General features: G+C 41.7%; 1 protein-coding gene across 2 annotated transcripts in view; it reads left to right on the plus strand.

The window, feature by feature from the left end:
* The first annotated feature begins 16,303 nt into the window (after positions 1-16,303).
* The window catches only part of mask (multiple ankyrin repeats single KH domain), a 60,331-nt gene continuing 50,013 nt past the window's right edge, over positions 16,304-26,621 (plus strand). For both annotated transcript variants that reach the window (XM_080279658.1, XM_080279659.1), the window contains exon 1: positions 16,304-16,610. In XM_080279658.1, the coding sequence (XP_080135784.1) occupies positions 16,419-16,610 (192 nt within the window). In that variant the 5' untranslated portion in view covers positions 16,304-16,418. The remainder of the gene's footprint in view (positions 16,611-26,621) is intronic.

The raw sequence follows: 26,621 nt of genomic DNA on the forward strand, positions 1-26,621 counted from the left end.
CGTGAGAGGGTTCAGGGAGACGTACTAACACTCTCAGGTCTCGATGCCCACCTTTAAGGGTTACCACATTCAGTATGAACATCTGTACCTGATTTAACAGGGGAAACTTGAGGGCTCGTTACATTTTTTTTTTTTTTTTCTCCATTCCGTGCATGTTCCGACTGTGAGATTAGTTCCGGCCGTGAGAATAGTTCCGGCCGTAAGAATAATTCCAGTCGTGAGATTAGTTCTGGTCGTAAGAATAGTTCCGACCGTGAGAATAGTTCCGGCCGCGAGATTAGTTTCATCCGCCAGGACAGGGTACAACGTGCGCCTTCATTACCCGGGGTGTACCACGAATTCATGGCCCCAGGAGTATATAAATTTACACAAACACAAGGCTAGACTCTCTCTCTCTCTCTCTCTCTCTCTCTCTCACACACACACACACACACACACACTTCAGCTTCTAAGGCTCACTCTCAGCTGAATAAAATCGCCTGGTGTGTGCTGGGTTAGAGCTGGATTATAGCACTTGAGCCGTTCCCACCATGAGAGGGTTTATGGTGATCGTAGCTCTTAATACCCGCTCTCAGCTGATTGGATTGACTGAATTTTTGTTGTAAATCCTATAACACCAGCTGAGTTATCCCGATCATGAAGGTGAATGGTGACAGTACGAACATCTTCACCCTCTCATGGCTTACTCTCAAGAAAATCGTCTGGCAGTAGCTTGAATAAAATACCAGACTTTTGCACATCATGAGAGGGTCGTATTGTCTAAGTTAAATCAGTGGGCTACTCATGGCAACGAGAGGATGGTTGCTAGGTGCCATTACCCATATATAATTCCACTAGTTTAAATCAGACTAGAGAAGGTTCATATATTGTAATTATGCTTGTGTTTAGTGCTATGTATGTGCTCTGTGGATAACGCTTACGTAACTTACTCGTAGCTTAAATTTAGAGTTGCCTAGCCCTAAACTGTCAATATCAAGGGGGTGTACAGCACGCAGGTATTTCCTTTGATTCACCTGACATGCCATAAGGAGGGTGTAGTTGGATTCTCCCTGCGTTTACATTTTTTGCCTGTGACATCATCCAGATATGGCTTACGAACGCAGTATAATTATTTTCTTTTTCATTAACTGTTAATTAGTTACTGGCGATTATGAGAAATGAAATTTATATCGTTTAGTAAAATCAACAGCGTTTTCAAGGTTACTACATGCGCAGGGAGGGTCAGTGACGTCAGCCTTCAGTATCGGCTGAGCAGCACGAGGAGGAATCAGCTGATGCCGGTCATAGAAAACCAGAGAAAATTCGTCGGTTACAGGGCACACTATGCTGTACTGAAGTTTCTGTTGATCTAAAGTTTTTACCTTTGGGCTCACATTAACTGCTGCTTTGTGTCCGAAAGATACTTGAGGTATCACTAACAGACGCTGATCGTGTATTTTTGCTACACGCGATTTCGAACTGTTCTCTTCAGTATGTCCTAAATCATGCTGTACGCTGTAGTTCGTTCACGTTATCTTGACGGAGATTTTCGACATTCTGCAGCTCAGTTCATGTGAAGTGACTCAGTGGCAGAATAAGACAGTGGCACGGCTCTATATCCTTCCCACAGCACCCGTTCGTGACTAACACCATGTTCCAGCGTTAACCTCTTGTTAAAGTTCAGCATTCAAGATGGAGAGACAGAAATATTGAACCAAGCCCAAGTGATAGTACAGTCGATCACTCCCGCGATAAGCGCAATCTCCCACGTGGCTGGATGTTGCAGCCTCAACCACCCTGCAATCGCCTGAGGGTTGATTCACTTACGATCATTTCCACCTTATAATTCAGTTAATAATTTACAGGATGAGCAAGCATATGGAAAGTGCAGTCTTTCCATGTACCTCGTTCCATCTACCAAAAAAAAAAAAAAAAAGTCTATGATACGAATGGTACATCATCGTAGGTTATAATTCACATGTCTCTTGATCTTGTTCAAGATGACCAGTCAGCTACAACAATCTGTCCGTCTCTCCAGCCTGTCTCATCGCTGGAGTCGTAGATGCTTGAATGGGACAGTGGACAGAGATGCGTATTATCGCCCACAGATGGATGATGATGATAATACGTACCTCATTCCACTACGTCACATTTAAACGTCTGTGAAATCAGCAACGAGAGAGAGGCAGGAGAGGTGAACAGATTTATGTGGTCGTGAGGCGAACAGAATATTGTAATTGAGTGACAGACAAGAGGCAAACAAATTTTAGTAAATGAAAGCGAGGAAGGAGAGGCGAACGGACTTATGCGGTTTAAAGACAGGTAGAGGAGACGAATGGATTTTTGTAGATGAAGAAGAAACGAGGGAAGCGAACGGACATTCGTAGTTTTTTCTTTTCTTTTTGGTCGAGACAGGCGAACGGAACTTTGTAGTTAGAAGACGTACGAACAGAATTTTGCTGGAGACACGAGTGAACAGAACTGTAGTTGAAAGAGAGGCAGGGGAGGAGAACGGACTTTTGTAGCTGGCAGTACATGATAAGGGTGGAGCAGGACGAAAGAAGCTGATCTACCACAGCTGCTGCCACACCCGCCTCAAGACAGACCACTGACCTTGCACAACGGGTGAGTACCACATCCGCACAAATGACTCAGTGTGAATAGAGCGGGCTTATGTCGACAGCACAGAGTCAGCTCCCTCCCCACGCAGATATAAGTCCTTCTGGATGATCTTAGGCTTTTATCTGGTCTTAACCCCTTCAGACAGAGGATGTAGTTTGTGTTTTTAATTTAGGAAAAGGTAGAGGATTTTATGCGGCTCAAAAAAGAATCGTCGGAGTCTATCTTGCAGCTGGAGGAGTACGCACTTATGTTGGTGATGAAAACATGAGAGAGAGACTATTACATCATCGTCATGTATGCTATCGTTTCTTTGTGTTCAGATATCTTTTCGTTCGTATAATCCCTAACGCTCTTATCGCACGGTTCTTGCTGGTGATATCTGGGGGGTTATCTCTCGTGAAACATCAGAATGGGGTTTCATCAGTACTGTTCGGTCCTTCGATTCACCTACTGGCGGTCATAGGCGAGAAAAGGTATCAAATTTTAATGAGACCGAGAGAGTATGAAGAAATGTAGGAGAGAGGGGATGCCATTACGAACACATTCCCGGTTTAGATTTTGAGATGGGGGAGAAAGGAGAGGCTAAACATTTATTGCATTTATTTATATATTTATTTACTGATTGATTAATTGATTAACTGACTGGCTGGTTGGTTGATTTGTTCATGTGTTTCTTTCTTTGTTTAATATTCTTGGCAATGGTCCGTCAAAACGTATGTACTTCTGATTATATATTCTGTCTATTATGGAAGGAAGGATGGGGGGGGGTCATGAAACCATTACACCCCTTGGATAATACACCTTCGTAATTAAATCATTAAAAATTAAGGGAAAACCAGACTTACAGTAGGCATATATTAATGTGTGACGACCCTATCCAGGCAAATAACAGCGTGTGGCAGTGATAAATGAGATAATTATAGAAGCACAAGATAAGAGTGACGAGAGAGAGAGAGGGGGGGGGGATAGTGCACACGTAGCAGTAGTCATATGTTCATGGTTACGTTCTGCATATGAGTGTTTATTTCCCGTCGCCAGCGAGGCTTGTATTTTGCAGGGGAGACGAGAACATGTGATATACAGGATCTTACCATGTCTCTTACTCTTCCTGCAGAAAAAAATCATAAATACCGCGGAAAATGATCAAAAGTCTACAGGGGACAGGAGAAAAAAGGAGTGAGCTGGATTGAAATCATTCGTGTCAAGCCATAAAATGTTTACGATGCCTGTGTGTGTGTGTGTGTGTGTGTGTGTGTGTGTGAGTAAAGGAAGTGCGTGCATATGATGAAAAGGACGCGCGCATGTAAGTGGAGAGGAAACGTGTGTGTGGAAAGAAAGTGCATGTAGAGGGGAAGTGTGTGTGTGTGTGTGTGTGTGTGTGTGTGTGTGTGTGTGTGTGTGTGTGTAAAGACATGGATAAGTACGATATCAAAGACCATCCATCTATTCACATGGTCTGAGAAACTGATTATTATTTTCATTATTTACGGCAAAATTGAAGAATCATATTGTTCAGTTATTTTCACTCGATATTCACCCATTTCAAAGGCTATTAATTTTACGCTGGTACAAAAATTATCATGTCAATATTTTTCAACTTGTAACCCAAACCTTGCAAGTGATCAAATTAACTAGCTAGGAAGGTATTATGCTCTGTTCACTTTACCTTGCATCCCTGAGTTTTAATAATGGTTTTACACTAGAATATGAATCTAGTCACGAAGAAGTGCTATAGAAAGGATGTAGAGCCACAGTAATGTATTTGCCTGTTACTTGAAGTAAGCTGTACTGTACAAGGATGAAAATTTGGGCCAAGTTTGTCTGTCTGTCTGTGTCTCTGTCCGTCTCCGTCTCTGTTTGTCTGTCTGTCTGTCTGCTCTCTCTCTCTCTCTCTCTCTCTCTCAAGCATGCCTCCAAAGCTGACCAGAATGCGACCCTAGGCCAGAGACAGGTCCGTGGCAGCCTAGCCTCGGGGCCCTACAACTCCCAAGGGATACTGTGGGACCGACCGTCTTACCGTTTACCGTTTACCGTTATCTCAGCTAAGGTCGTATTGTTAGGAGAGATTTCGGCCCGTATTCTCTCCCTGACACCTTTCCGTAGGCGATTTATATTATTACACCATACACACCTTACTCTCCTGTGTTATACGAATCCTTCCAGTATCGCCATACTCAGCCTAATACGTACAAAAGGATATTAACCAGCCATAACCAAAAATAAATCGCTCAGAAAGGGGTATTAGGGATGCTCCATAACCGACGAAAATACAAGCCTCCGACACACACCTTCCTTGGCGATTTTTTCTGCACATATTACCTCATTTTCCTTTTGTACAGTATGTTACTGACGCAAATCATACCCATTTTAAAACGATATAAATCAACATGCCAGACAATGCTAAGGTATAATATAAATCGCTAAAGAAAAAGTGCTACGAACTCTCCCATACCACTTGGAACACAAGCCTCCATCACATCATCCCCTTATCACAGAATTATTGGTTATCGTGAACTAATTAAATACCTTATATCTGTGGTACCCTACTTATGGTATGTATGCGGCCATGTGATAAGGTTCGCCGACACTTGAGTACTATGCTAGTCACGAAGAAGTGCTATCGGATGGATAGTAAGCGGTAGTATTGCCTTATTCTGCCACTGAAACGCGGGAAAGAAACTGATAAAGGACGAAGGGCGGCTAACTTCTCATTCCTCCCCAAACGCCTGAGAGTATTCTTCCTTTTCACATTTTTTTTCTTTTTTATTTATATGACTATCTCCCAAAATGGCTCATGCAATATGTTTTATTGTTTCAACTGGTATTTAAGAGAGAGAGAGAGAGAGAGAGAGAGAGAGAGAGAGAGAGAGAGGTGAACAGTGACATTGGCTTAGGTTCCTGAGTTTCACCAGTTCAATAAAGCGATACAGAATCAATACTACTTACTGACCAAGGGAGAAGGGGAGGCTGCTTTCTCCCTCCCTCCCCACGCTCCTCCCCTCTCTCCATCTCCCTCCATGACCCTCCCTCTCGTCCTTCATGATCCTCTCTCTCTCTCTCTCTCTCTCTCTCTCCCCTTAACTAAGCCCAGACTTCTCTGCCAACGACGAAGTAGACTTTAGCTACCTAGAAACAGAAGGGTAATGAAAGTAAAAGTGAAAATAATCGACAGTGTTTTGACTCCGCCTCGAGAATGAGCAGCAAGAACCTCGAAACATTAAGAGAAGAAAGCGAAACCAAGTGAAACGAGAAAGGTATCAGGTTCAGTAATGTTCAGGGAGGCACAAAGGATCGCTCAGGGAAAGTGCAGATTGACTAGAGCCTACGGAATGACAACAGAGTGGAAAATAGTGAAAAAAATATTTAAATCGGCGAAAAAATCTGACACTGCCTCTGTTTATTCGATGCTTGGACTGGATTTTAAGTCTTGACCTCTTCACTGCGATGTCTTTTTTTCTCACCTTTTTCTTGCTATCTCCGGACGATTATATTCACTCAGGAGGGATTTTTCGAACTGGAGGGGTTATATGTGACCTTCACTTGATCACTACAAGAGATCTCCCCTACGCTGAATAAAATCGTCTGGTCGTGGTCCGAAAAAAAAAAAAAAGTATTTTTTTACGACAATTTCAGAAGCAGGCGATGATGAGAAAATATGCCAAACCTTTCCGGATCGCTGCTAACTGCACTCCGTAATATGGGATGCAGGCCGATATCCAACAATTACATGTGTTCCATAAGTAATCGTCATAATCAATAAATAAATAAACAGAAAATATGGGCTTACCAACAAATTTGAACACGAACTTTAAATAACACCTGCAGATTCCATTCCTGGTTTCGTCGCTCAGACCTTTGGTTCTTTACTGCATAAATAAATAAATAAATAGATAAATGACAGTTCCAGGTGTACCATTAATCGACAAAAAATAGAGGCTTTGTTAACACCTTCGGGCACTTAGTCTTAATATCATGGGCCTAATCTCTTTTCCTAGCGTTGTCTATCTCTCTAAGGCTTCAACATGCGTCCCTCCGAAGCCCTGTGAGTAGGATTACTGACAAAGTGTTTTAGTTTGGTCTGTTCTAACTTAACCTAAACTAGTACGGTATAACTCCTATTAAAAGACATCCAGATCTGACCAAAACGAGTCAAAATCGTATCAACAGACAGCCACTTCAACCTAAACTAGCCTAACTCTTATCCATAGACATACCTTCTAATTTAAACAAGCACAGCTCCCATCAATAGACGTCTTCGTTTTTTCAGGCAAAATAAGAAAAAGATGGAGCAGAATTTTTCCTTCAGTCCTGGTTCTCCTACTAACAGGCAAACAAACAAAACAAACAAATCTTACCACAGGGAAAATGATCGAAGCTATTTTTTCTTTCAATAGGGAGGACTGGAGAGGAGAGCAGAAAGTCTCTCGTGTCTCCCTAACCTCTTGAAAAAAAAAAAAGAAAAAAAAAAAGCTTAGTTATTATACGAAAATTACCCTAGTTATTTTTTCTACAGGATGGATAAGGATGTCTTTCAGTTACTTCCATATCCTCCAAAATGAGGATGATGGACTGCCAGAGAAGAGGAACTAAAGCCTGCAGTGCACCCGGTTCACATTCACTTGATCCTGGGGTTCCAACTACTATTACTCCTACTACTACTACTACTACTACTATTACTACTACTACCACTGCTACTACTACTACTACTACCTCCGAAAACAAATTGAAGTTACGACATATAATCGGTCGTAACTATTCCTGAATCCCACTCTAGCGCGTATACTCCACTCACAGGAAGATCTCTAACCCCTTTCAGGTCGACTGTTGGCCAAGCGTATTCAGATTGGAGGGCCGAATTGAGTAGTTACCAAGGAGACTCGTTCCCACCCCATAACTTAAGATCATCGAGTTACACGCAACCACTGCTTGGTATTCAAGTTGTGTAAGTTTAGATCAGGCAGGCGTTCAGTACCATCACACACACACACACACACAGAAGTTAAGACCAGGTAGGTGTCCCATTTTCTTCACCTGCCTAATAACGCAACACGCTTGATCCTCCGCCAGGGCTAAATTTATGTATGACTAATTCCTAACACCAGCTACTGTAGACACACACGCGGCGTTGGCTTGAACCACGGCCAAAGTGCAGGTGCCCCGGCCTAGATGTCCCAGGTATAAAGGCTCGAGATACCTGGGGAAATTTTGCACTTACCTGAGCTCGTCTTTTCTACGTTCGATTTCCTTTCTTGGCTAATTTTTTGTTATTTTTTTTTAAAGGGGGAACGGGAGACTTGTGAATTTTCTACCCTCCTTCCCTGACCTTTTCCCAGCTATAAAAATAACACTTTCTTCTTTGCTCTGCCACCTTCCTTGCCCTTTTTCCAGCAATAAATATAAACACTGCCCTCCATCCTTGTCCCTCTTCCAGCACTAAATATAGCACTGCCCAACTTCTTTCCCCTTTTTCCAGCAATATAATAAATATAACACTGCCCTCCTTCATTGCCCTTTTTCCAGCAATAAATATAACTACAAAACTTCTCTGAACGTAACTTTTAAAATCCAGCAAGAACGAAAACATGAGTACTTCCTACCCACTTTCCTTGCCTCTTTTCCAGCAATAATTTTAACTTGGGGTTGAATGCTACGTGGTTTTGGAATTTACCTAACACCTCTTCCTTAGCGATTTATACTGAACAGTATATTTTAGTATCCTCTTGTGTGCTACTGATGTAAACTGAGTCAATATTAAAACGATATCAAGAGCATTGGAAAGAATGTTTATATGTGATATGCAAAATAAATCGCAAAGGAAGAGGTGTTACGAACCTTCCAGTGCCACCAAGAATAACACCTACGTTCCAGACTCTCTCTCTCTCTCTCTTACACACACACACACACACACACACACACACACACACACACACACACACACACACACACATTAAGAAAGTTAACAAATACGCGCCGCAGGTGTGTCAAGGTGGATCTACTTTTTCCTATAACAACGGTTCCAGGTGAAGTTCGTGCCGTTTCCCCACATTCAGGTATCGAATTCACAAACGCACTTACGATCCAATCTCCTGTCGTAACTTGCGATCTGATTTACGACGAAAGAGGAAAGAGTTGAGGGTTCCTTCTTTTTTTTTTTTTTTTTTTTCTTAGTTCATGCTAACAAATTTTAGTTGCGACAGATATAATTGTGAACTGTTTTCTTTCTTTTTTTCATTTCTTCCTCTTCACCTCTTCCTCTTCCTTCTCCTTCTCCTGCTGTTTCTCCTGCTCCTCCTCCTCCTTCTATTGCAGGAAGGACAAGGAAGGGAGAGCAAAGGAGCCTTCCATGTCCCTTATCCTTCCTGCAAACAAAAATCCCTTAAATATATCGGAGAATCGCACCACAGGAGGCTTGGATGGAACCCCTGAATGATGCCGGCCCACTCTGGAAATTTGTTCTTTTAATCCGGCAACATTTTTTTTTTTTTTTTTAGTCTCTAAAACATTAATTGAGCTTAGAAAGAACTTGTAATGCCCAAGGGTTTAATGGGTTATACCCAACCCATGCTGCTCGATAACTCTTTTCTAAAGTGATTTTAAACAGTCTGAAAATAGCCAGAATAAGTTACGTAATCAAAGGAAGGGTAGCTTAATGAATAATGCTAAACTCTCGACTACTGCAGTCAGTGAATTTCATGCGTCACTCTTTGTGCAGTAAATATAACATCAGTGTTCATGTAATGCCATGGCTACAAATGTGTCATGAACTGGATGGGGAAGTTTCATGAGCTAAGCTGAAGTTGGCGTGACGCTACCACGCCTACGGAATCGAACACACCCGCTTCATAGAACAGCTGTCGCATGACGTCACCACCGGGGTTAAGTTCGTCACATATATTCACCGTATCTGTAAGGACTTCATAATTCATCAATAAAATAAGGATGACCCAGCACGGTAATGTTAAAAAATGTGATGGTCCTTCCGTATCCTTTCAGTGTGTGATGGTTTTGTATACTTGGTCCCTCTACCTCTCGACGGCATCGCCTGTGCCGTAAGAAAAGGTTTTCTCAGATGACAAACTCTAGCTTCTCTTTTACTGCGGTTTGATTGCGGTAACTGTAGTATTTTGAGATACGAGAACGCATGATAAAGTACCTATTTGCTAATTGTCCACTGATGCGTATGTCTGACGGGTGTTCAGAAACCCGTCTCACGCCCATTCATAAACCAGTCTACGTCGCACACGCAAAGTTTAGAACAACTCCGCGTGTGTTCTATTCTTGGAGCATCTGAGAGACGCTTACGAATAACAGGTTTATGACAGCCCTTAACCTGTTCTGCCACTCAGTCCCATGGCTGAGAGTTGTGTGTTGTATTTCTCCACTCCCTACTTCCACCTTCCATCAGGGTGACGTCATTTTGGGTTTAATCTTCCCGCTACAGGACGATTTACCCAACTTAGGAGAGGCCTGTCGTACTGAAGGGGTTTATCAAGGCTACATATAACTCCTCTAGTTCAAAGAATTTCATTTGAACTGAATAAAAAACCCCCAAAAAAAAATTCCCATCACCCAGTGGAGATGTACAGCACGATTATTCCTAAGAGAGTTATTAATTGAATTTATACCTTGATTTACCTCCAAAACTATTTCCTTGCTTTTGTATCATGTTGTCCTTAACCTTTCACGACGATGAGGCATTCTGCAGTTCCTTCTTGCTACCTCCAGACAATTTTATTCAACGGTGGCAGGACCAATAATTATGATAGGGTTAATTAAGGGTATATCTGACACCTCCAATTCGAAAAAAAAAATAAATCGTCTGGAAATAGTAAGAATATAAGCATAAGTAGATAGACAAGGGAAAGGGTACTTGGAAGAAATCAGGACAAAGAGGTGAGAGGAATGAATCACACAGACCCACCCTACACAGTTACATAAGTGTGTCTGTGCGTGTGTCTGTGGCCGCCTCGTTGACTGACAGCCTTGTTTGATTTCACTCTGATCTGCCCTTCTTTCCCTCTCTCTCTCCGCACACCCTATACCCTCCCTCCCTCTCTCCCTTCCTCCCACTCTCCCTCCCTCCCTCTCTCCCCTTGTCTCCTTATTTTCCCCGTTCTCTGTTACCCTTGCTCCCACTCCCCCTCCTTCCCTTCCACCCTTCTTTCCCCCTCCCTCCTTCCCTCTTCCCCTCCCTCCCTCCCTCCTACTTTCCCTCCCATTACCACGTCCTCTAATACCCTATCTCCCCCTCCCCCCTACTTCTCTCCCTTTCTGCTCTTACTATTCCCATTCTCTCTTCCCTCCCTCCCACTCCCCCTCTCTTTCTTTCTCAGTATTTCCTCAGTCCCTTCCACTTCTCCTCCCTCTCTCACTCCTTATTTCCCCGTTCTTTGTTCCCCTTCTCTCCCTACCTCTCTTTCTCCTTACTTCCAACGTCTCTCTCTCTCTCTCTCTCTCTCTCTCTCTCTCTCTCTCTCTCTCTCTCTCTCTCTCTCACCTTGCTCCCTTCCACCACCACCAGCACTCTCCCTCCCTTCCCCGAATAACGCTTTTCTCTCTACCTCCCCTGCCCCTCCCTCCCTCTCCCATTCCCTCTCTGTTGCTACCTCTCCTTTCCCCCCCTCCTTCCCTCCCCACCCACCAGGCCTTGCAAAACACCCGCCCTCCCATCCTCTACAAAGCTCCTCTCCCAACGCTCTCCTCTCCCCTACGAAAACAAAGCTCCTCTCCCGCATCCCCCTACAATGCCCCTCTCTCAACGCTCTCCTTCCCGTCTCTGTTTGCAAAGCTCTACCCACTCCTAGAATGCCCTACTTCCTTCTAGAAAAACATAGCTCCCTGCAAAACTCTTCACACCCACAGATCGTTCTAAGACCTTCTAGAAACGCAAGCTCCCTTCCCAACTCCCTTCAGTGCTCCTCTCTCTTTTCTCCCTACATGCTCCATTCACCCCCCTTACAAAGTTCCCCTCCCGTCCTTCCCGTCTCCCCCTCCAAAGCTCCACACACCCCTACAACGCTCTCCTCCCAGCAGCGGAAATAAATGTGCTTTGATAATCCCTCACAAAGCTCTCTCATTATCGTTTACAAAGCCGTCTCTCTCATCCCTTACAAGTCCCTATCATTACCCCTCACAAAGCTCTCTCTCTCTCTCTCTCTCTCTCTCTCTCTCTCTCTCTCTCTCTCTCTCTCTCTCTCTCTCTCTCTCTCTCTCTCTCACACACACACACACACACACCAAGCCATCATTACCCTCACAAAGCTTTGTCACTCCTTACACCCCATACCCCGCCACCCTCTTCCACAAAGCTCTATTCCCACACAGTAAAGCTCTTTTGTTCTTCCATCTAGGTGGCATAGAAAATTTCGTAACACCTCTTCCTTACCGATTTATCATACGCTTTAACATGGAGGCGATTTGTTTGTGGCCACCCCTTACGGGATTAAGGCGTCTGGCAATAGATAGATAGACAGATCTTTTGTTATCGATATAGTTTAATAGGGACAGTAGTAGTAATAGTAGTAGCAGCAGCAGTAGTAGTCATATGAAACGTAAACCAGGTGGACTGCAGGCTGAAGTACCTTCCTTTTGGGGAATAGGGAGGAAGTTGAGGGATGTTTGCATAACCGGGTAGAGGAGTAGCTCAGTTATATCAGTGCCACCAAGTGAAGGCACCAGACAAGGAGATACTGTGGAGAATGAATCTCCGAGGGAGAGGTGTGACCGCCCTTAATATCCCTCTCACTTACCCATAAAGCTCTGTAAAGTTCCAGGCTTTCCTCGATAAAGCTTTACGCCCATTCATTACTACATTTCATTCAACCCTTAGATTTAAACGACGAAAGGCCACTCATGAGATGAATGAAATTGCTTCTTGGTATAGTCAGTTTTCTTTTTCTGCTACTACTACTACTACTACTACTACTACTACCACCACCACCATTACTACTACTACTACTACTACTACTACTAAATATCGTCTTGGTCTGCTCACAAATTTCACCTCCACAACGCTCCCCTTCCACCAGCTCCACTCCCATCACCCCTGCAGCTCTACCCCTTCCATTCACAAGCTTCACTGCTACACAAACATCCCCCCTACTGTAGATACCCTACACCGCTCCTCTTTCCCCTCACCCTTCAAAACATTTCCCTCCCCCTTACACACACACACACACACACACTACTACAAAACTCCCTTCCCAGCAGCCCCTTCACAGCTCATTTCAGCTCTCCCTGCAAAGCTCCTTATGGCCTCCCTACCATACTCCCATATATACATACATGCCCGTGTGTGTGTGTGTGTGTGTGTGTGTGTGTGTGTGTGTCCCTCCACAGCCACGAAACCTTACAGCCTAAAGTCAATAAACGTGCGTACACACCCCGCTTAAAGCTTCATTTGCCTTACGTATCGCAGTATTGGCAAACACACACACACACACACACACACACACACACACACACGCTAATGACTGTTTACATTTCCCTCCTCAGGATGCGAGAATTACTGTATACAAGATAGGCGTTCCTTGTACCTTGTCCTATCATGAGTCAACGCTATGATAACTGGGCACGCGTTGGGTGTATACACAGCGGGTACACCTTGGGGGGGTGAAGAATAAATACAAAATTAACAGGAGGGTGTTGGGAGCAAGGTGTTAATGCTCGTTTTACTCTCCCTTGGTCTACTTATGTTATCTCTCCAACCTGAACGCTGAGTTGTAACCATGAACACTAGATATGGTGCTAATCACGAATAAGTGCTATGCAAAGGATGCGAAGTGGTAGCAGTCTCTTCCTGCCACTGATCCACATGAAATAAACTGCAAAGGGACGAAAATCTGGGCTAAGGTGTAATAATGAACACTAAAATATGGTGCTAATCACGAAGAAGTGCTATGCCAAGGGTGTAAAGTGGTAGTTGTCTTTCTGTGGCACTGGTACACGTGAAATAAGCTGCAACGAGACGAAAATCTACTGTATATTACATCTTGACATTCGCTCGCATTTTATTAATTCTGTATATTTTATCTTGATTTCTTCTCGCGTGTTATTTATATCGTCTTAGTACTGACATAGTACTTTGGCTATCTATAACCTACAAAGGGATAATGATGTGTAAAGTGCAGAATAAATCGCTTAGGCTGTTATTGAGAAATCCCCATGTCCTCGTGGACATTTTCCTCACCATTTCATTTCGGTATCTGGCATGTTAATAAATCTGTGAATGATATTATGCTGTCATTGTCGTTAGTGAAGATATTATGAACAACACAATTTGTCAATTTATACAATGTGTCGTTACTGAAGAGAAATGAATAACAAAACAAGGCAATATTAAAGTGAAATATAAAATAATACTTTAAGGAAGGGGTATTTAAGTCTCCAATGCCCGTTAATATATTCATGTACGATTTTTATGCAGCTTAAGTCATTAGTGAAAATAAATGAAAAAAAAAAAACATGCAAAAGAACAATGAAGTGATATGTCAAATAATACGCTAAGGCAGCTGTATTTAAAAGGCCTCGGTACCCATGGGACTACGAACTGTCACTGAGGTGGTAGTCCCGTGGGATTGAAGGATTTACATTATTGTCAGCTGTTTTCATCTGACAGGTCTGAGTCACTCCCACATCTACAGATGAAAACAAAATGAGAAACAAATGAAAGATGTCTTCTCACGAACTTTCGCAAGTGAATAACAGCATAACACCTGTGGGTCCTGATTTTGTTTACAACGTGAGTAAATGGTATTTGCATCAACGTCGACAATCATTAGGAGTTTGTTTTTTAGGGACATAGCTACCATAGGTGAATGGATATGTCTAGAAGGTGGTGTGAGAATCATTTAACATAAATAACTGATAATGAACTGTATTATCTAATCAGTTTCGTGAATCACACGGTTTGGCTAAGAGGTTAAATGAGAAAACAGAATAGGCATGTAGGCCTAATCAACACATTAACACACTGCTTTGTGTATTAAAATCGTCATCAGCTGACGCAAGTACTGATCTTGTTTGATTAAATGTATTTAAAAATATGTAACCTGTATAACTGCATTTTGGATTGTCACCTTAGGTGTAATTCACCAAGAATTATGACAATGCCATATGTTAAATGAATGTTTTGAGGTATCTGCGTGCACAAATAACAATGTCAGCGACCTCGACGTGTCTGATATACAACACGATAACGGGATCAGCTACACTGTACCTTGAAGTTTTGTTTGCGACTAACGTGTATGTGTGCAGCAATTCGTAATTAAGTCGAACTGATAAGTCAATTATACATTCTTTTCGTTGTTAAGTGAAGCAAAATACGCTGACCTTCAAACAAATACTCAAAAACTCAAAATGATGTATTCTTCAGTTCGTAAAACTGGAAATACAATGAGGTTGGTCCATATATTTACCTATCGCCTGAGGGAACTGACTCCTGTGATTAGATCCGGAGTAATCTGTATTCATTTCACCTGGAACTACTTCAGTACCTTGCCACTAACAGCAGCACATGTGGATTTGACTAGTAGTCTACGTCTTAGCACCGTGTAATGAAGTGTTCGCGGAATTACTTATAAGTTCCTTTCCAAATGCCATAAAAAAGTGCGTGCCACAAAACTAATAGGTGACACCACCTTGCGCAGCATCACTGAGTGATATCCGGCTACTGACAAGCGATTGAAGGTTGTTGTTTTGTAGTGTACGTCGTGTGGGTTATACAGTATATAACCGCACAGGAGTCACCATGCAGAGAAGCTGGGATGCATCTGTGAGGTTACGAGGATGCATTATAAGATGTTGACCGTCCACAGAAACTACAATCCGCTACAGCAGAACATAACATATCGTATGCAAAATTTGTCTGTTCCACTCGGCTGTCAGCGAAGTAGTTAGGAAGTAATTTCACAACAAAGCCGGCGGTCGGAAGAAAAGTATATAAGTTTCATAGTTAGTTAACGTCGCTCAAAACCTGTCTATACATAATCACATAACCTTCTCCATGACATGTTAAAATCAGTGGTAAAGAATGTGTAGCTCCGGACTGTAATTGTAGCATCGTCATTACATCTCTCCTTACTGTAATTTTAGCTACTACGGTTACTTCTTAAAGGAAAATAGTAAGTATGGAGCACTGCTGTCTACTGTATTATAACTAGGCTTATACTCAACGTATTCACAGTAGAAATGAACTTCTAAAACTGAAAAGTTACTCTAATTTTAATTTAGTTGAAGGTAAAGTCCAGTTATTTTTGTTTCTTGACATTCTGCAGCTTCAGTACAGCAAATGGCAACACACTAATTACTGATAAAAGTGCTTATAGCATTTACCGAAATAATTACATTATTAAATCATTACGTTGAAGGGCCCGTATTTCGATGAAAAATAAGGATTCGTCAGAGAAAATGGGCCAAACAGTATGCTGCGGGCTTCTTCAACTCGTAGGGCGATCAAGACAACTCTTAAATACCGGAAACATGTGTTAGCGAAAAATCAGGGGAATATTCACAGTAGGGCCTGTAAATTTTACGTATTTATGAAAAAAATGGTAAGTATAAATTACAGTGATAAAATCTGCATTATTGGTAACCTGAATAAAGAGAGGTGAAGTGTGGCTGTTCACGTGATGGCCTACGAGGTCTGGCAGAGTGTTGGAACCTGGTCATCCGGGTCTTTCTCCAGTCCGTAATATAACATGGCGGGTGTTTGCCTGAAGTGATGATTTCTCTCAACAAGTGATTTTTATCCATTCAGATGGTGATTTTAAGACTTTGGCATGGTTGTTAATGCCAAGAGAATAATCTAGTTGTGAAAGATGCAGAATGTAGTACAGGGACCTGTCGCCGACAGCGAAAAAGAGAGCTCAATACTGGAGGGTGCGAAGGCTGACTCCACCGCCACCTTGAGACCAGGCACCCCGGATAAATGCCAAACGTATGCGGACCTTCAAGATAAATTTTTCACAGTATCTGGCGAATCAGATAGCGAAGAGGGTGACGAATCGGAGGTATGTGGTTTGATTTACATATTTATGGTGAAATTGCAGGCTAGTAGAGGCCAGTTAGTCCAGAATTCAGCTTATAAGTACGCAACGGAGTTCGCTCTTTGCGTACGACTTTCAACCTTATAGACGAACAATACAGCAGCCCAGTCAGTTAACCCAGTTGCAGTCCCACTCCCTCTGGCGTGGCGAGCCGCACATAGACGGTGTGGGAAGCAGGGTGAGGGGCGTGTGAGGTGCGGGAGTGTGATGAGACAGGGGTGGGAGGGTGGTAAATGTGGTGATGTTGGCAGGGTGTGGTGTGGTGACCCTACCGTAGCCATAACCCTCATGTAACTCCGCTCCCTCGCCATCATGTCGTCTCTTCTCACTCTTGTACACCCATCGCCACTCCACACACCTAAATACCAGCCTGCCATGGTTTTCATACTCGTACAATCATTCCCCCTTATGTTTTTTTGACAGAGGTGTGAGGGATACCTGGGTGTCCACCATATTTGCTGCACCACTCCTGCTCTCACCCTTAGGCACAGACCCAGCCTAGTAATCCAGCAGAAATTTTTGTTTCTAATCACAGGCTGTAATGACACACACCGGAATCTTATTTTTGTAATGATGTGATGGTGGCTGTATAGTTCAATGATCAGGATGTATTAAAACTCAATATATTGGTTGCTGAATCTGAAATCCCTTTTTACTAAAACTCAACTGATAATTCACCTAGGAGTGTCTCTATTCCTAATCAGACTTCTAAGTGGCATAGAAAAGAACCTTATGTTTGATAATATGGTTTTGATTGTGAGGTCTGATGTTCAGGATTTGGTAAAACCCATTAGGCTGCATGCTGAATCTGTGAAAGGTCGTTGTTATTCCAGCTCATTTTACTTCATCAGCAATTTTAGGGCCACCCATTCCCCCTGTAGAACTTCAGCCTGAGTCATGGTTGTGGTAAAGTAGACATTGATCTAGCAATAGATTTGAACAATAAATCATCCAAACTGCTGTTTGCCCCACATGAATAGAAGCATAGGGCACAGGTATAGGGTACTCAGTCCCAACATTTAAGGCAAAGATGACAAGCCTAACATGCCCCTGAGTGGCATTATGGAAGGGAGAAACCTCAAACACCCCTTTGATGATACCAGTAGATAATGTAAGGTGCTGACATATCAAATATTGCAGGATATGCGACGGGTTACCTGGCACAATTTGGGATTTGTGGATATGGGCAGCAATAAACCCTTACAATCAAAGTGTTTGGTAGTTATCTGAACACTACCCTAATGGGTGAAGGTGGGTTAGGGTTATCAGCCAGTGTTGTCTTCAGAAGTTCAGAATGTAAACCAAAAATATGATTCCATTATATTAAGCCTAACCTAACTCATAGGGCATTGTCATTCTGTATAAATACCCTATCTTGTTTCACACACAAAAAAGAGCTAATTAACCAGGAGGGGATAAGGTTGGGATAGACACAAAGCAGAAAAAAAAATATTGAAACAAGTAGTTTCAATAAATGGAATGAATATTTACCGTGACACTGATAAGGGCATTACTTGTACCGTACCTGCTTAGATTCCTGGACTGTCTCATTATTTAGCTACATTAAATTTTGGGTTTCAGCTAATTAAGAGAAAAATACACTATTGTTGTTATTTTCCAAATATGCTCATAAGCTCTTGGAGAAAGCATATAACAGGGTGGAGATAGACAAGAAATATGGAAAATATTAAGAATATATGGAGTAAATGGGAAGTTGTTGAATGCCGTAAAGAGTACCGTTATGTATGAGGGGGCTGAGGTTGCAGTGCATGTGGATAGTGAATTGAGTGAATTTTTCTATTTGAATGTTGGGTTGAAACAGGGATGTATCATGTCTCCATGGTTTTCAGTCTGTATAAGGATGGGATTATAAAGGAGATGCAAGGTAGGGCAGTGGATATTGGAATGGTGCTAATGAGATATGGCAGAGTTTGTAAACTCCCTGTACTGTTGTTTGCAGATGATACTGCATTGATAAGTGAAGATGAAGGGGAACTGCATGGTATAGTGAATGAGTTTGGAAGTGTGTGTAAGAAATAGAATCTAAAGGTGAATGTAGGAAAGAGTAAAGTTATTGTCTTTGAGAGAAATGAAGTCACTGGATGTATAGTGAGGTTGGAGGATGAGGAAATGGGAAATGTGAGTGCATTTAAGTACTTAGGTAGTGTGATGAGTACCATAAGGATGGAAGTTTGGAGGGTGAAGTGCTTGAAAGGGTACAACAAGGAGAATGGTTGCTGGTTCTTTGAAAGCAGATAAGAAACAGGGAAGTGAGTTTGGAAGTAAAAAAATTGCTGCATGATAGTACTGTATTGTGATACCATCTCTGGCATGTGGAAGTGAAGGTTGAATGTTTGTGGAAGGATGCAAGTCGAGTGAGAGCAGTGGAAATGAGTTATTTGAGAAGAGCATGTGGAGTTACAAGGAGAGACAGACTGACAAATGATGAAGTGAAGGAGCGTTGTGATGTGGATGTGATAGAAAGTGTTAGGAGAAATGCATTGAGGTGGTTTGGCCACGTGGAGAGGATGGAGAGCGAGAGACTAATGAGGAGAGTGTATGTGAGTGAGGTGAAGGAGGGAGAGGTAGGGGGAGGCCAAGGATGAGATGGAGGGATGGAATGGAGGGGTATATGAAAGAGAGGGGTGTGAGCTGGGAGCAAGGCAGTGAAAAGGCAGGGGACTGAGTGACATGGAGGTAGTTTGTGTGTAGCCACCCCTTACAGGATTAAGGTGTCTGGCAGTAGATAGATAGATTACTATTATTATTATTTTTTTTTATTTATTTATTTATTTATTTTTCTTCATTCAGTACCAGGAACTTTATCAATTTTGTCCATTAAGAGATGTCTTTTTTTTTTTTTTTTTTTTTTTTTTTGCCTACTTTTAAATGTTGTGTTTTACATCATAAGGTTTATCAGGAACGTCTTTTCTCTTATTCTTGTGTTCAAGGAGATTGTTTTTCCATTACATAATTGAATCAGAAATGCAGGGAGTAGGATGATCATTCTAGTTAGTAAATGCAGTTTTACTTCCGTTTCCTGTGGTGTTATTTCATTAGCTATATTTCTCTTGTAAACTGCTGCTCAAATCTTTAGAGAGTTTATTAATTTCAGAGTGTATTCTACTTACGCATGTTGTAAGTGTGGGTGGGTGGGAGGGTCTGCAGAACAACCAAACACTGTAGTATCTAGCACGTATGTAAGAATGGTTGTGTTGATTGTACCCTTTTATTTATTCAGGGATAATTGTGTGTGTGTGTGTGTGTTAAAGAGGGAGAGGTTTGCTGGAGAAACATAAACTACAGTGATATGATACAGTACCGGTATTTAGTTTGTGTGTAGGGATATTTGTGTTTATTGTACTTTGTTTACTTAAGGATAAATGCTTGTGTTTATTTTGTTTGTAATTTGTTCATCGTGGCCATTGGACTGCAGCCTTTGCATGCAGTTATTTTTCCTTATTTTCTTTAGTTATTATGGCTGCCCTATCTATGACCCTGGGAGGTACGGTACTGCCACAAGAGTAAATTGTGGCTAGGTAAGCAGCCACACAGTCATCACTCTTTGGAAATATTGAACCACAAGCTAAAGCTTACACTGGTACTAAACACCTCTATTAAGTATTCTAGATTTCTTCCTGTTGGGGGAAGTAGTCAGCCGATTTTAGCACTTGGTTTAACTTGCAGTCATATCCTAGATTTCTTGCTGTTGGGAGAAGCAGTTATCTGATCTGATTTGATTTATTTGCAGTCCATAGAAAACACCAGCTGCTCCACGGTCAACCTCATTGTGGAGATTCCTGAAGAGGAAGCATCGTGTCATTCTTTTTGTGTGTGCTGGAAATGTATGGTATACTGTACTGGTACCACTAATGGTGTTCATGACTTGTTAATTTTAGCACCGGCACATCTGTTCACCAGTCCTTACAAGTGAATTGCTGTAGGTTTTAGGTTAGGATTAGGTATTTTGATACCGACTCTAATGTATGGAAGTGAAGATTGTACCATGTTGGGAATACACAAGTCAAGAGTGGAAGCAGTGGAAATGAGTTATGGTACCAGTATTTGAGAGGAGCATGTGGAGTGACGTGGAGAGAGAGAGAGAGACTGACAGATCAGGAAGTGAAGGAGTGTTGTGGTGTGGATGTGAATGTGATAGAAAGCATTAGGAGAAATACATTAAGGTGGTTTGGCCATGTGGAGAGAGGATGGAGAATGAGATACTGAGGAGGAGGGTGTATGTGAGTGATGTGGAGGGGGGGAGAGGGAGGGGGAGGCCAAGGATGGGATGGAGAGGTATATGAAAGGGGTGTGTGAGCTAGGAGCAGGGCAGTGAAATGGTGGGGGACCGGGTAACGGGGGGGTGATTTGTTTGTGGCCACCCCTTACGGGATTAAGTTGTCTGGCAATAGATAGATTGATAGACAGAATAGCAGTTTGTTTACAAATAAATTTTTGTATTATGTGCTGAGAAGTGATGTAGACAAGGTAAAAAAAAGTACTGGTGCACATTTGACCCGAAACAATTTGACGCCACGGATGATGTACTTTGGAAATGTTTGATGATATTTCCCCCTTGATGTCAAACATGCTTACATAAGTATGTTACAGATAGGTTTCATATGACAATTTATGGCTGATATTGTTACTGGATGCATATTCAGATGATTAATTTTCCAGGTACAACACAAGCTGTATTGATCATTTCGGATATCATCGTACCCCTCCTGCGCGATACTTTTTTTTTTTACCTTGTGTACAGTATATGGTACAGTATTAGCTATATGGTACTGTACTTGCAGCTTATGGTACATGGCAAAGTTGTTTTCAGACATAGTTGGTCTCTGGCCCTGAAATGTTGTTGCCTAACCTTGGTCTCATTGATGTCAGAAGGAATAATATGGGATAGGATGTTTCACTATGGTACCCCCCCCCCCAATTCATTCCAACAGATTCATTTGGTTATAGTGAACAGCTACATTACCTGGACCTGGACTATTGGTATTAACCAGTTACTTCGACAGTAATGACATAGGTGGCTTATGAACAAGTTTTATATATTGTACCTTCTTTTAGAGAGCTTTGCTTGATAGGTGTGAGCTCTAAGCAGGCATGTTGCAGTGCTTTCAGTGCAGATTACTACCATAACTACTAATTTCTCTGCATTGACCAAAGACATTTCTTCACTGTTTATAACTCCTATGATTCAGCCATTTCCACACTGTACATGCAGTTGGTTCACAGTTCCTGGTATCTCATAGTCTGATATTTCTGGTAGCTTTCTGATGTACAGGTACTCACCATGTACTGTAATGGCATGCTGCCCATGTGTGAGATAATCTGATCTACAAAACAGCAAAGGTGAATTAGCTAATTTTACAGGGGAAAAAAAAAAAGTTGGTGAATGTTTTCAAGGGAGAGTAAAGCATTTACAATAGGAGAAAGGGCTCACACAGTTTTGCAGCCAAGAGGAGGGGTTCCCATCTATTTTGTTTGGTAGCTATGGACATGTTGAGAAGATGGAAGATGACAGTTGGGTGCGGATGGTGAGAGGTACGGTATGAATGTCGAAGGTAACGTTGTGAGGGCAGACCAAAGACAACCCAGGACGAGGTCATATATCTTAGTGTGAGCTCAGGTAAAGGACTGAATAGGGAGGATGCCAAAGTACAGACAGCATGAAGAGCCGTCATTAGGTGACCAAGGCCAATGCATGCAAGCATGTTGGAGTCATAGTAAGTGATATATACGATACAAATTGTACAATTGACTACTGTTGACTTTTTTGGGGGGGAGGGGGGGCACCTCAAAGCCTATCTCTTTTCAGGAAGCTAAGATCTTAAGAGAGGTGTTGTGATGGATGATTAGGGTAGGAGCGTTAGTATCTAGTCACTGTGTTAGTGTCCGATCACTTTCAATTTTTCTTGAATAAAAACTGCTACTAGAAAAACTACAAAGATATGTTATCTGGTAGACCACCAAAGTGTTGAGGAATGAAAGCTAAATGTTGTGTGAAAAAATGAAGTAAATGGGATAAATAGTTTAGCTTCTACCATACTCGAAAGATAAGATGTTGTCTATTTTCTCCCGATTCTTATCGAAGTCTGTAAGAGTAGTACATTTTTCATAAATTCTAAAATTATATTTCCTTACGTTTTCTGTTTAATTTTATGATATCATGTTGTTGTGGAATGTTCGAATAACACTAGGATAATCGAAATACTTGTTTAAATTGCACACTGTCCTAGCAAGGACAGGTGATCGGATACTAAACCCAAAATCCTCTTTGTGTTAGAATTCGATCACAAAATATTATTCTTCCAAAATGATTGAATTCATGCGACATGACATCATTTTTAAGCTTACATGTGTTACTGGGTTCATAATTTTCCTGGTGTCTACACTTTCTTATATACTGTGCTGTGTTAGTATCCGATCAGTGATCGACCACAGTGGTCAACCAATCGACCATAGTGGTCAATCAGTCGACCACAGTGGTCAATCAGTCGACCACAGTGGTCAATCAGTCGACCACAGTGGTCAATCAGTCGACCACACTGGTCAATCAGTCGACCATAGTGGTCAATCAGTCGACCACAGTGGTCAATCAGTCGACCATAGTGGTCAATCAGTCGACCAGTGGTCAACCAATCGACCATAGTGGTCAATCAGTCGACCACAGTGGTCAATCAGTCGACCATAGTGGTCAATCAGTCGACCACAGTGGTCAATCAATCGACCACAGTGGTCAATCAGTCGACCATAGTGGTCAATCAGTCGACCATAGTGGTCAATCAGTCGACCACACTGGTCAATCAGTCGACCACACTGGTCAATCAGTTGACCAAAGCGATAGATAAGGTGATGACTATGGTAAATGAGTTAAATTTATTAAGACCACTATTTCTGCAAAAATTTTAATATATTATGAACAAGTGAGGGTTACGTGTGTTGGCCTATACAGAAACCGCTGACATCCTGTACACTGCGCATCCCCTGCGCACCCCCCACCCATCGTGCGCTCAGTTTCATGAAGTTCACTTGGCTAAAGATCTCAAGGACTTACAAATAATATTGTATGGGTTGCCCCCAAACTCAACTCACTTCATGCAACCACTTGACGTCTCAGTGTTTGGTCCCTTGAAAAAGGCTTGGAGAACAGGAGCTACAGATTGGCAAGAGGATCACCCTGATGAAACACTTAACCAGACTACTTTGCTCCAGTCTTTCTCTCTATGTATAAGAAGGCTTGCAAGAAGGAAAACATTGTTAATGGTTTCCGGAAATGTGGACTTCATCCATTTGATCCTGAGGCTCCTGACTATTCAAAGATCACACCTGAAGCAATGAAGGCTTGCTCTACAGTACTATTTGATGGAATTGACCAAGGTGGTATAGTAGAGAAAGGGACACAGACTGATTTTCTGACTCGTGTGCATACTGGTGTACAAACTGATTCTCCCCAAGCATCTCTAGTCCAGCAAGGACTTCAAGAAGCAGAATGTGTGGACTCTATGTACCATATAATAACATTCAACCTTCTATGCACTGCTGAGCAACAACATGTGGTTTGGCCCTGACTGATAAAGTAAAAAGGTTTCTCTTACAAAAAAAAGCTGAAGTTAATTTCAGGATACCATCAAAAGAGACATTCCTATCACCAAGCATGAAGAACAGGCCCAAACAAGGATCAACTATCAGCGCTGCATTTAAAAACTATAAGTGGTTCCCATCACCATGTAAAACACAAGGTCCTAAGTACAAAAAAACCATGGGAGACAAGACCTTTGCTCTTTCTTCATCAGCCACAATCCAGTTGCTGGAAGAGGAATGCAATGCAAAACGAGCTTTAGAGCTCAAGAAATGCAAAAAGGACTCCAAACTTCCCAAGAAAGGCAAGTCCGCTCAGACGTCTGAACCTCTGATTGCTTCAACATCAATGAACACTCTAGCTAAGGAAAATGGAGATTCTTCCAGTGATGAATCGCTAGAAGCCAGCATGGTATCGCTGGACGACAGTGATGATGACTCAATTGGCGTAGAAACTAGGTCCACTGAAAATGCAATGCAGTTTATAGATCTTCAACAGCAACCTGAGCAAGGATCGTGGGTCATAGTGAAGCTACCTGTCATTAACTCTACTTCCAGAGGTAGAAAGACTGTTACACATAAAGCCTGTCTTGGTAGGGTAGAGAGAGTAGAAGAAGAGGGCCTTGAAGTACACTTTCTTAAGGAATTGGAAGCTAAGAAAGATCACTTTGTTTGGGGCAGTTCTGAAGACCTTTCTTTCCCAGTGACACCAGATGAAGTTTGTGTTATTCAAAATAAATGTATAACTGATGTGATTCAGGGTAGAACTGCTACGATTAAAGTTGAAAATGGAGTACTAGCAGCTGGGAAGAGTTGTCTAGGAATAGTGTAATACCTGTAGGCCTATAATGTTTCTCTAGTGCAGAGTAAGTTTCATGCCAGAATGATCTTTGAAAGTAGTTTTACCTTGTATTTTAATTTCCAAAAACTATGCTTCATAGGCCTAGGCAGGCTAACTAACATGGTTACTTTTTCTTAGGAACATGATTAGTTTTGTTATTCGTAGGAACACATTTACTTTATACATTCTCATAAACATGATTACCATAGTTCAAATTATTCTCAGGAATGTGGTTACTGGTAGGCTAACTAACATGATTATCATATTCTTAGCAACATGGTTAGTTTCCTTATTTATACGAACACTTATTTAAGTTATTCCCAAGAACATATGCAATTCAACTTATTTTCAGGAACATGGTTAGCCTACTAATTCTGAGGAACAAGGTTAAAACTGCTAAGCTTACCTATATATTGTATTATCATTATTGCAAGTATATTAAACACTATTTGCATCCTCATTCATCATATGTTTCTTTTCCCCAGAAAATTTGCTTCTCTCCATTTCGTAACTAGGCCTCTAAGGGCAAGAGATAAATACAATTTTTTGAAGGTTTTATGTTGGAAAATAATATCCTAGAGGGAGAGGGCTTAAATTTAGGCATTTAGATTTATAATGGAATGTGGTTGGAGTTAGCAGTCAAGTGATTGAACTTGGCGGTACTACCATTAACTCCAATCACATACCATATATATATGTACAGTATATGCAAAATAATGTTCCACAGATATTTGGCATTGCTCTTAATATAAACTTTAGTGACTGTTGAAGGATTTGAGGGGTAAACGAAATTACTTTTGCACTTAGTTCAAGTTGAAGTATACGATCAAAATAAATACATGGCACTTTTTGATTGGATACTAACGCTCCTACCCTATAGGGTTTCAGTGTTTCAGTGCTGTTTTTTCCAATGACGTTTGTGTTGGATGGTACAGTATATTAATAATGTCACAGCCCTTGTAATTGCATATGTGCAAATTGTTTCAGGGCCAGTGAATTCCTTTGGAAGAACCGTAATTTTTGAAGGAAAAAAGACTTTATTATTATTATGGTATATTATATATATAAGGTACGGTACGTTGTGAAACCATTTGGCCTATCTCATGGAGCCAGGATTCCGTTGGCTTGAATGATGAGTGAATGGAAGAGTAGCCCATTGAATTGGGCAAACTTTGGCGGTCTGGATGCTGCTACTCCTCACCCCACCCCAGGGTGGGAAAGGAGGGCTGGATGATGATGATGATGATGAATTATTATTATTAGTATTATTTTTATTGACTTGGGAGGAAGGTAGAGTCCCAGAGGATTGGAGGTCCATCCATCCATCCATGGAAGTCATGTACGGTATAATTATTCCCCTGTACGAAGGAAAAGGGAAAAAGTAGTGTGGGGTGATCATTGTGGAATTTGTCTTTGTTGTGTAAAAGGAAAAGTATATGGTAGGATACTTATTGACAGAATTAGGGAAATAACAGAGGAATTAGTTTTAGAAGAACAGGGAGGTTTTAGGAAGAGAAAAGGTTGTGTAGATCAGATATTCATTC

The sequence above is a fragment of the Coenobita brevimanus genome, chromosome 80 (assembly GCF_032717465.1).
Source record: "Coenobita brevimanus isolate Jiangsu-jjx chromosome 80, ASM3271746v2, whole genome shotgun sequence".
NCBI classification, from domain to species: domain Eukaryota; kingdom Metazoa; phylum Arthropoda; class Malacostraca; order Decapoda; family Coenobitidae; genus Coenobita; species Coenobita brevimanus.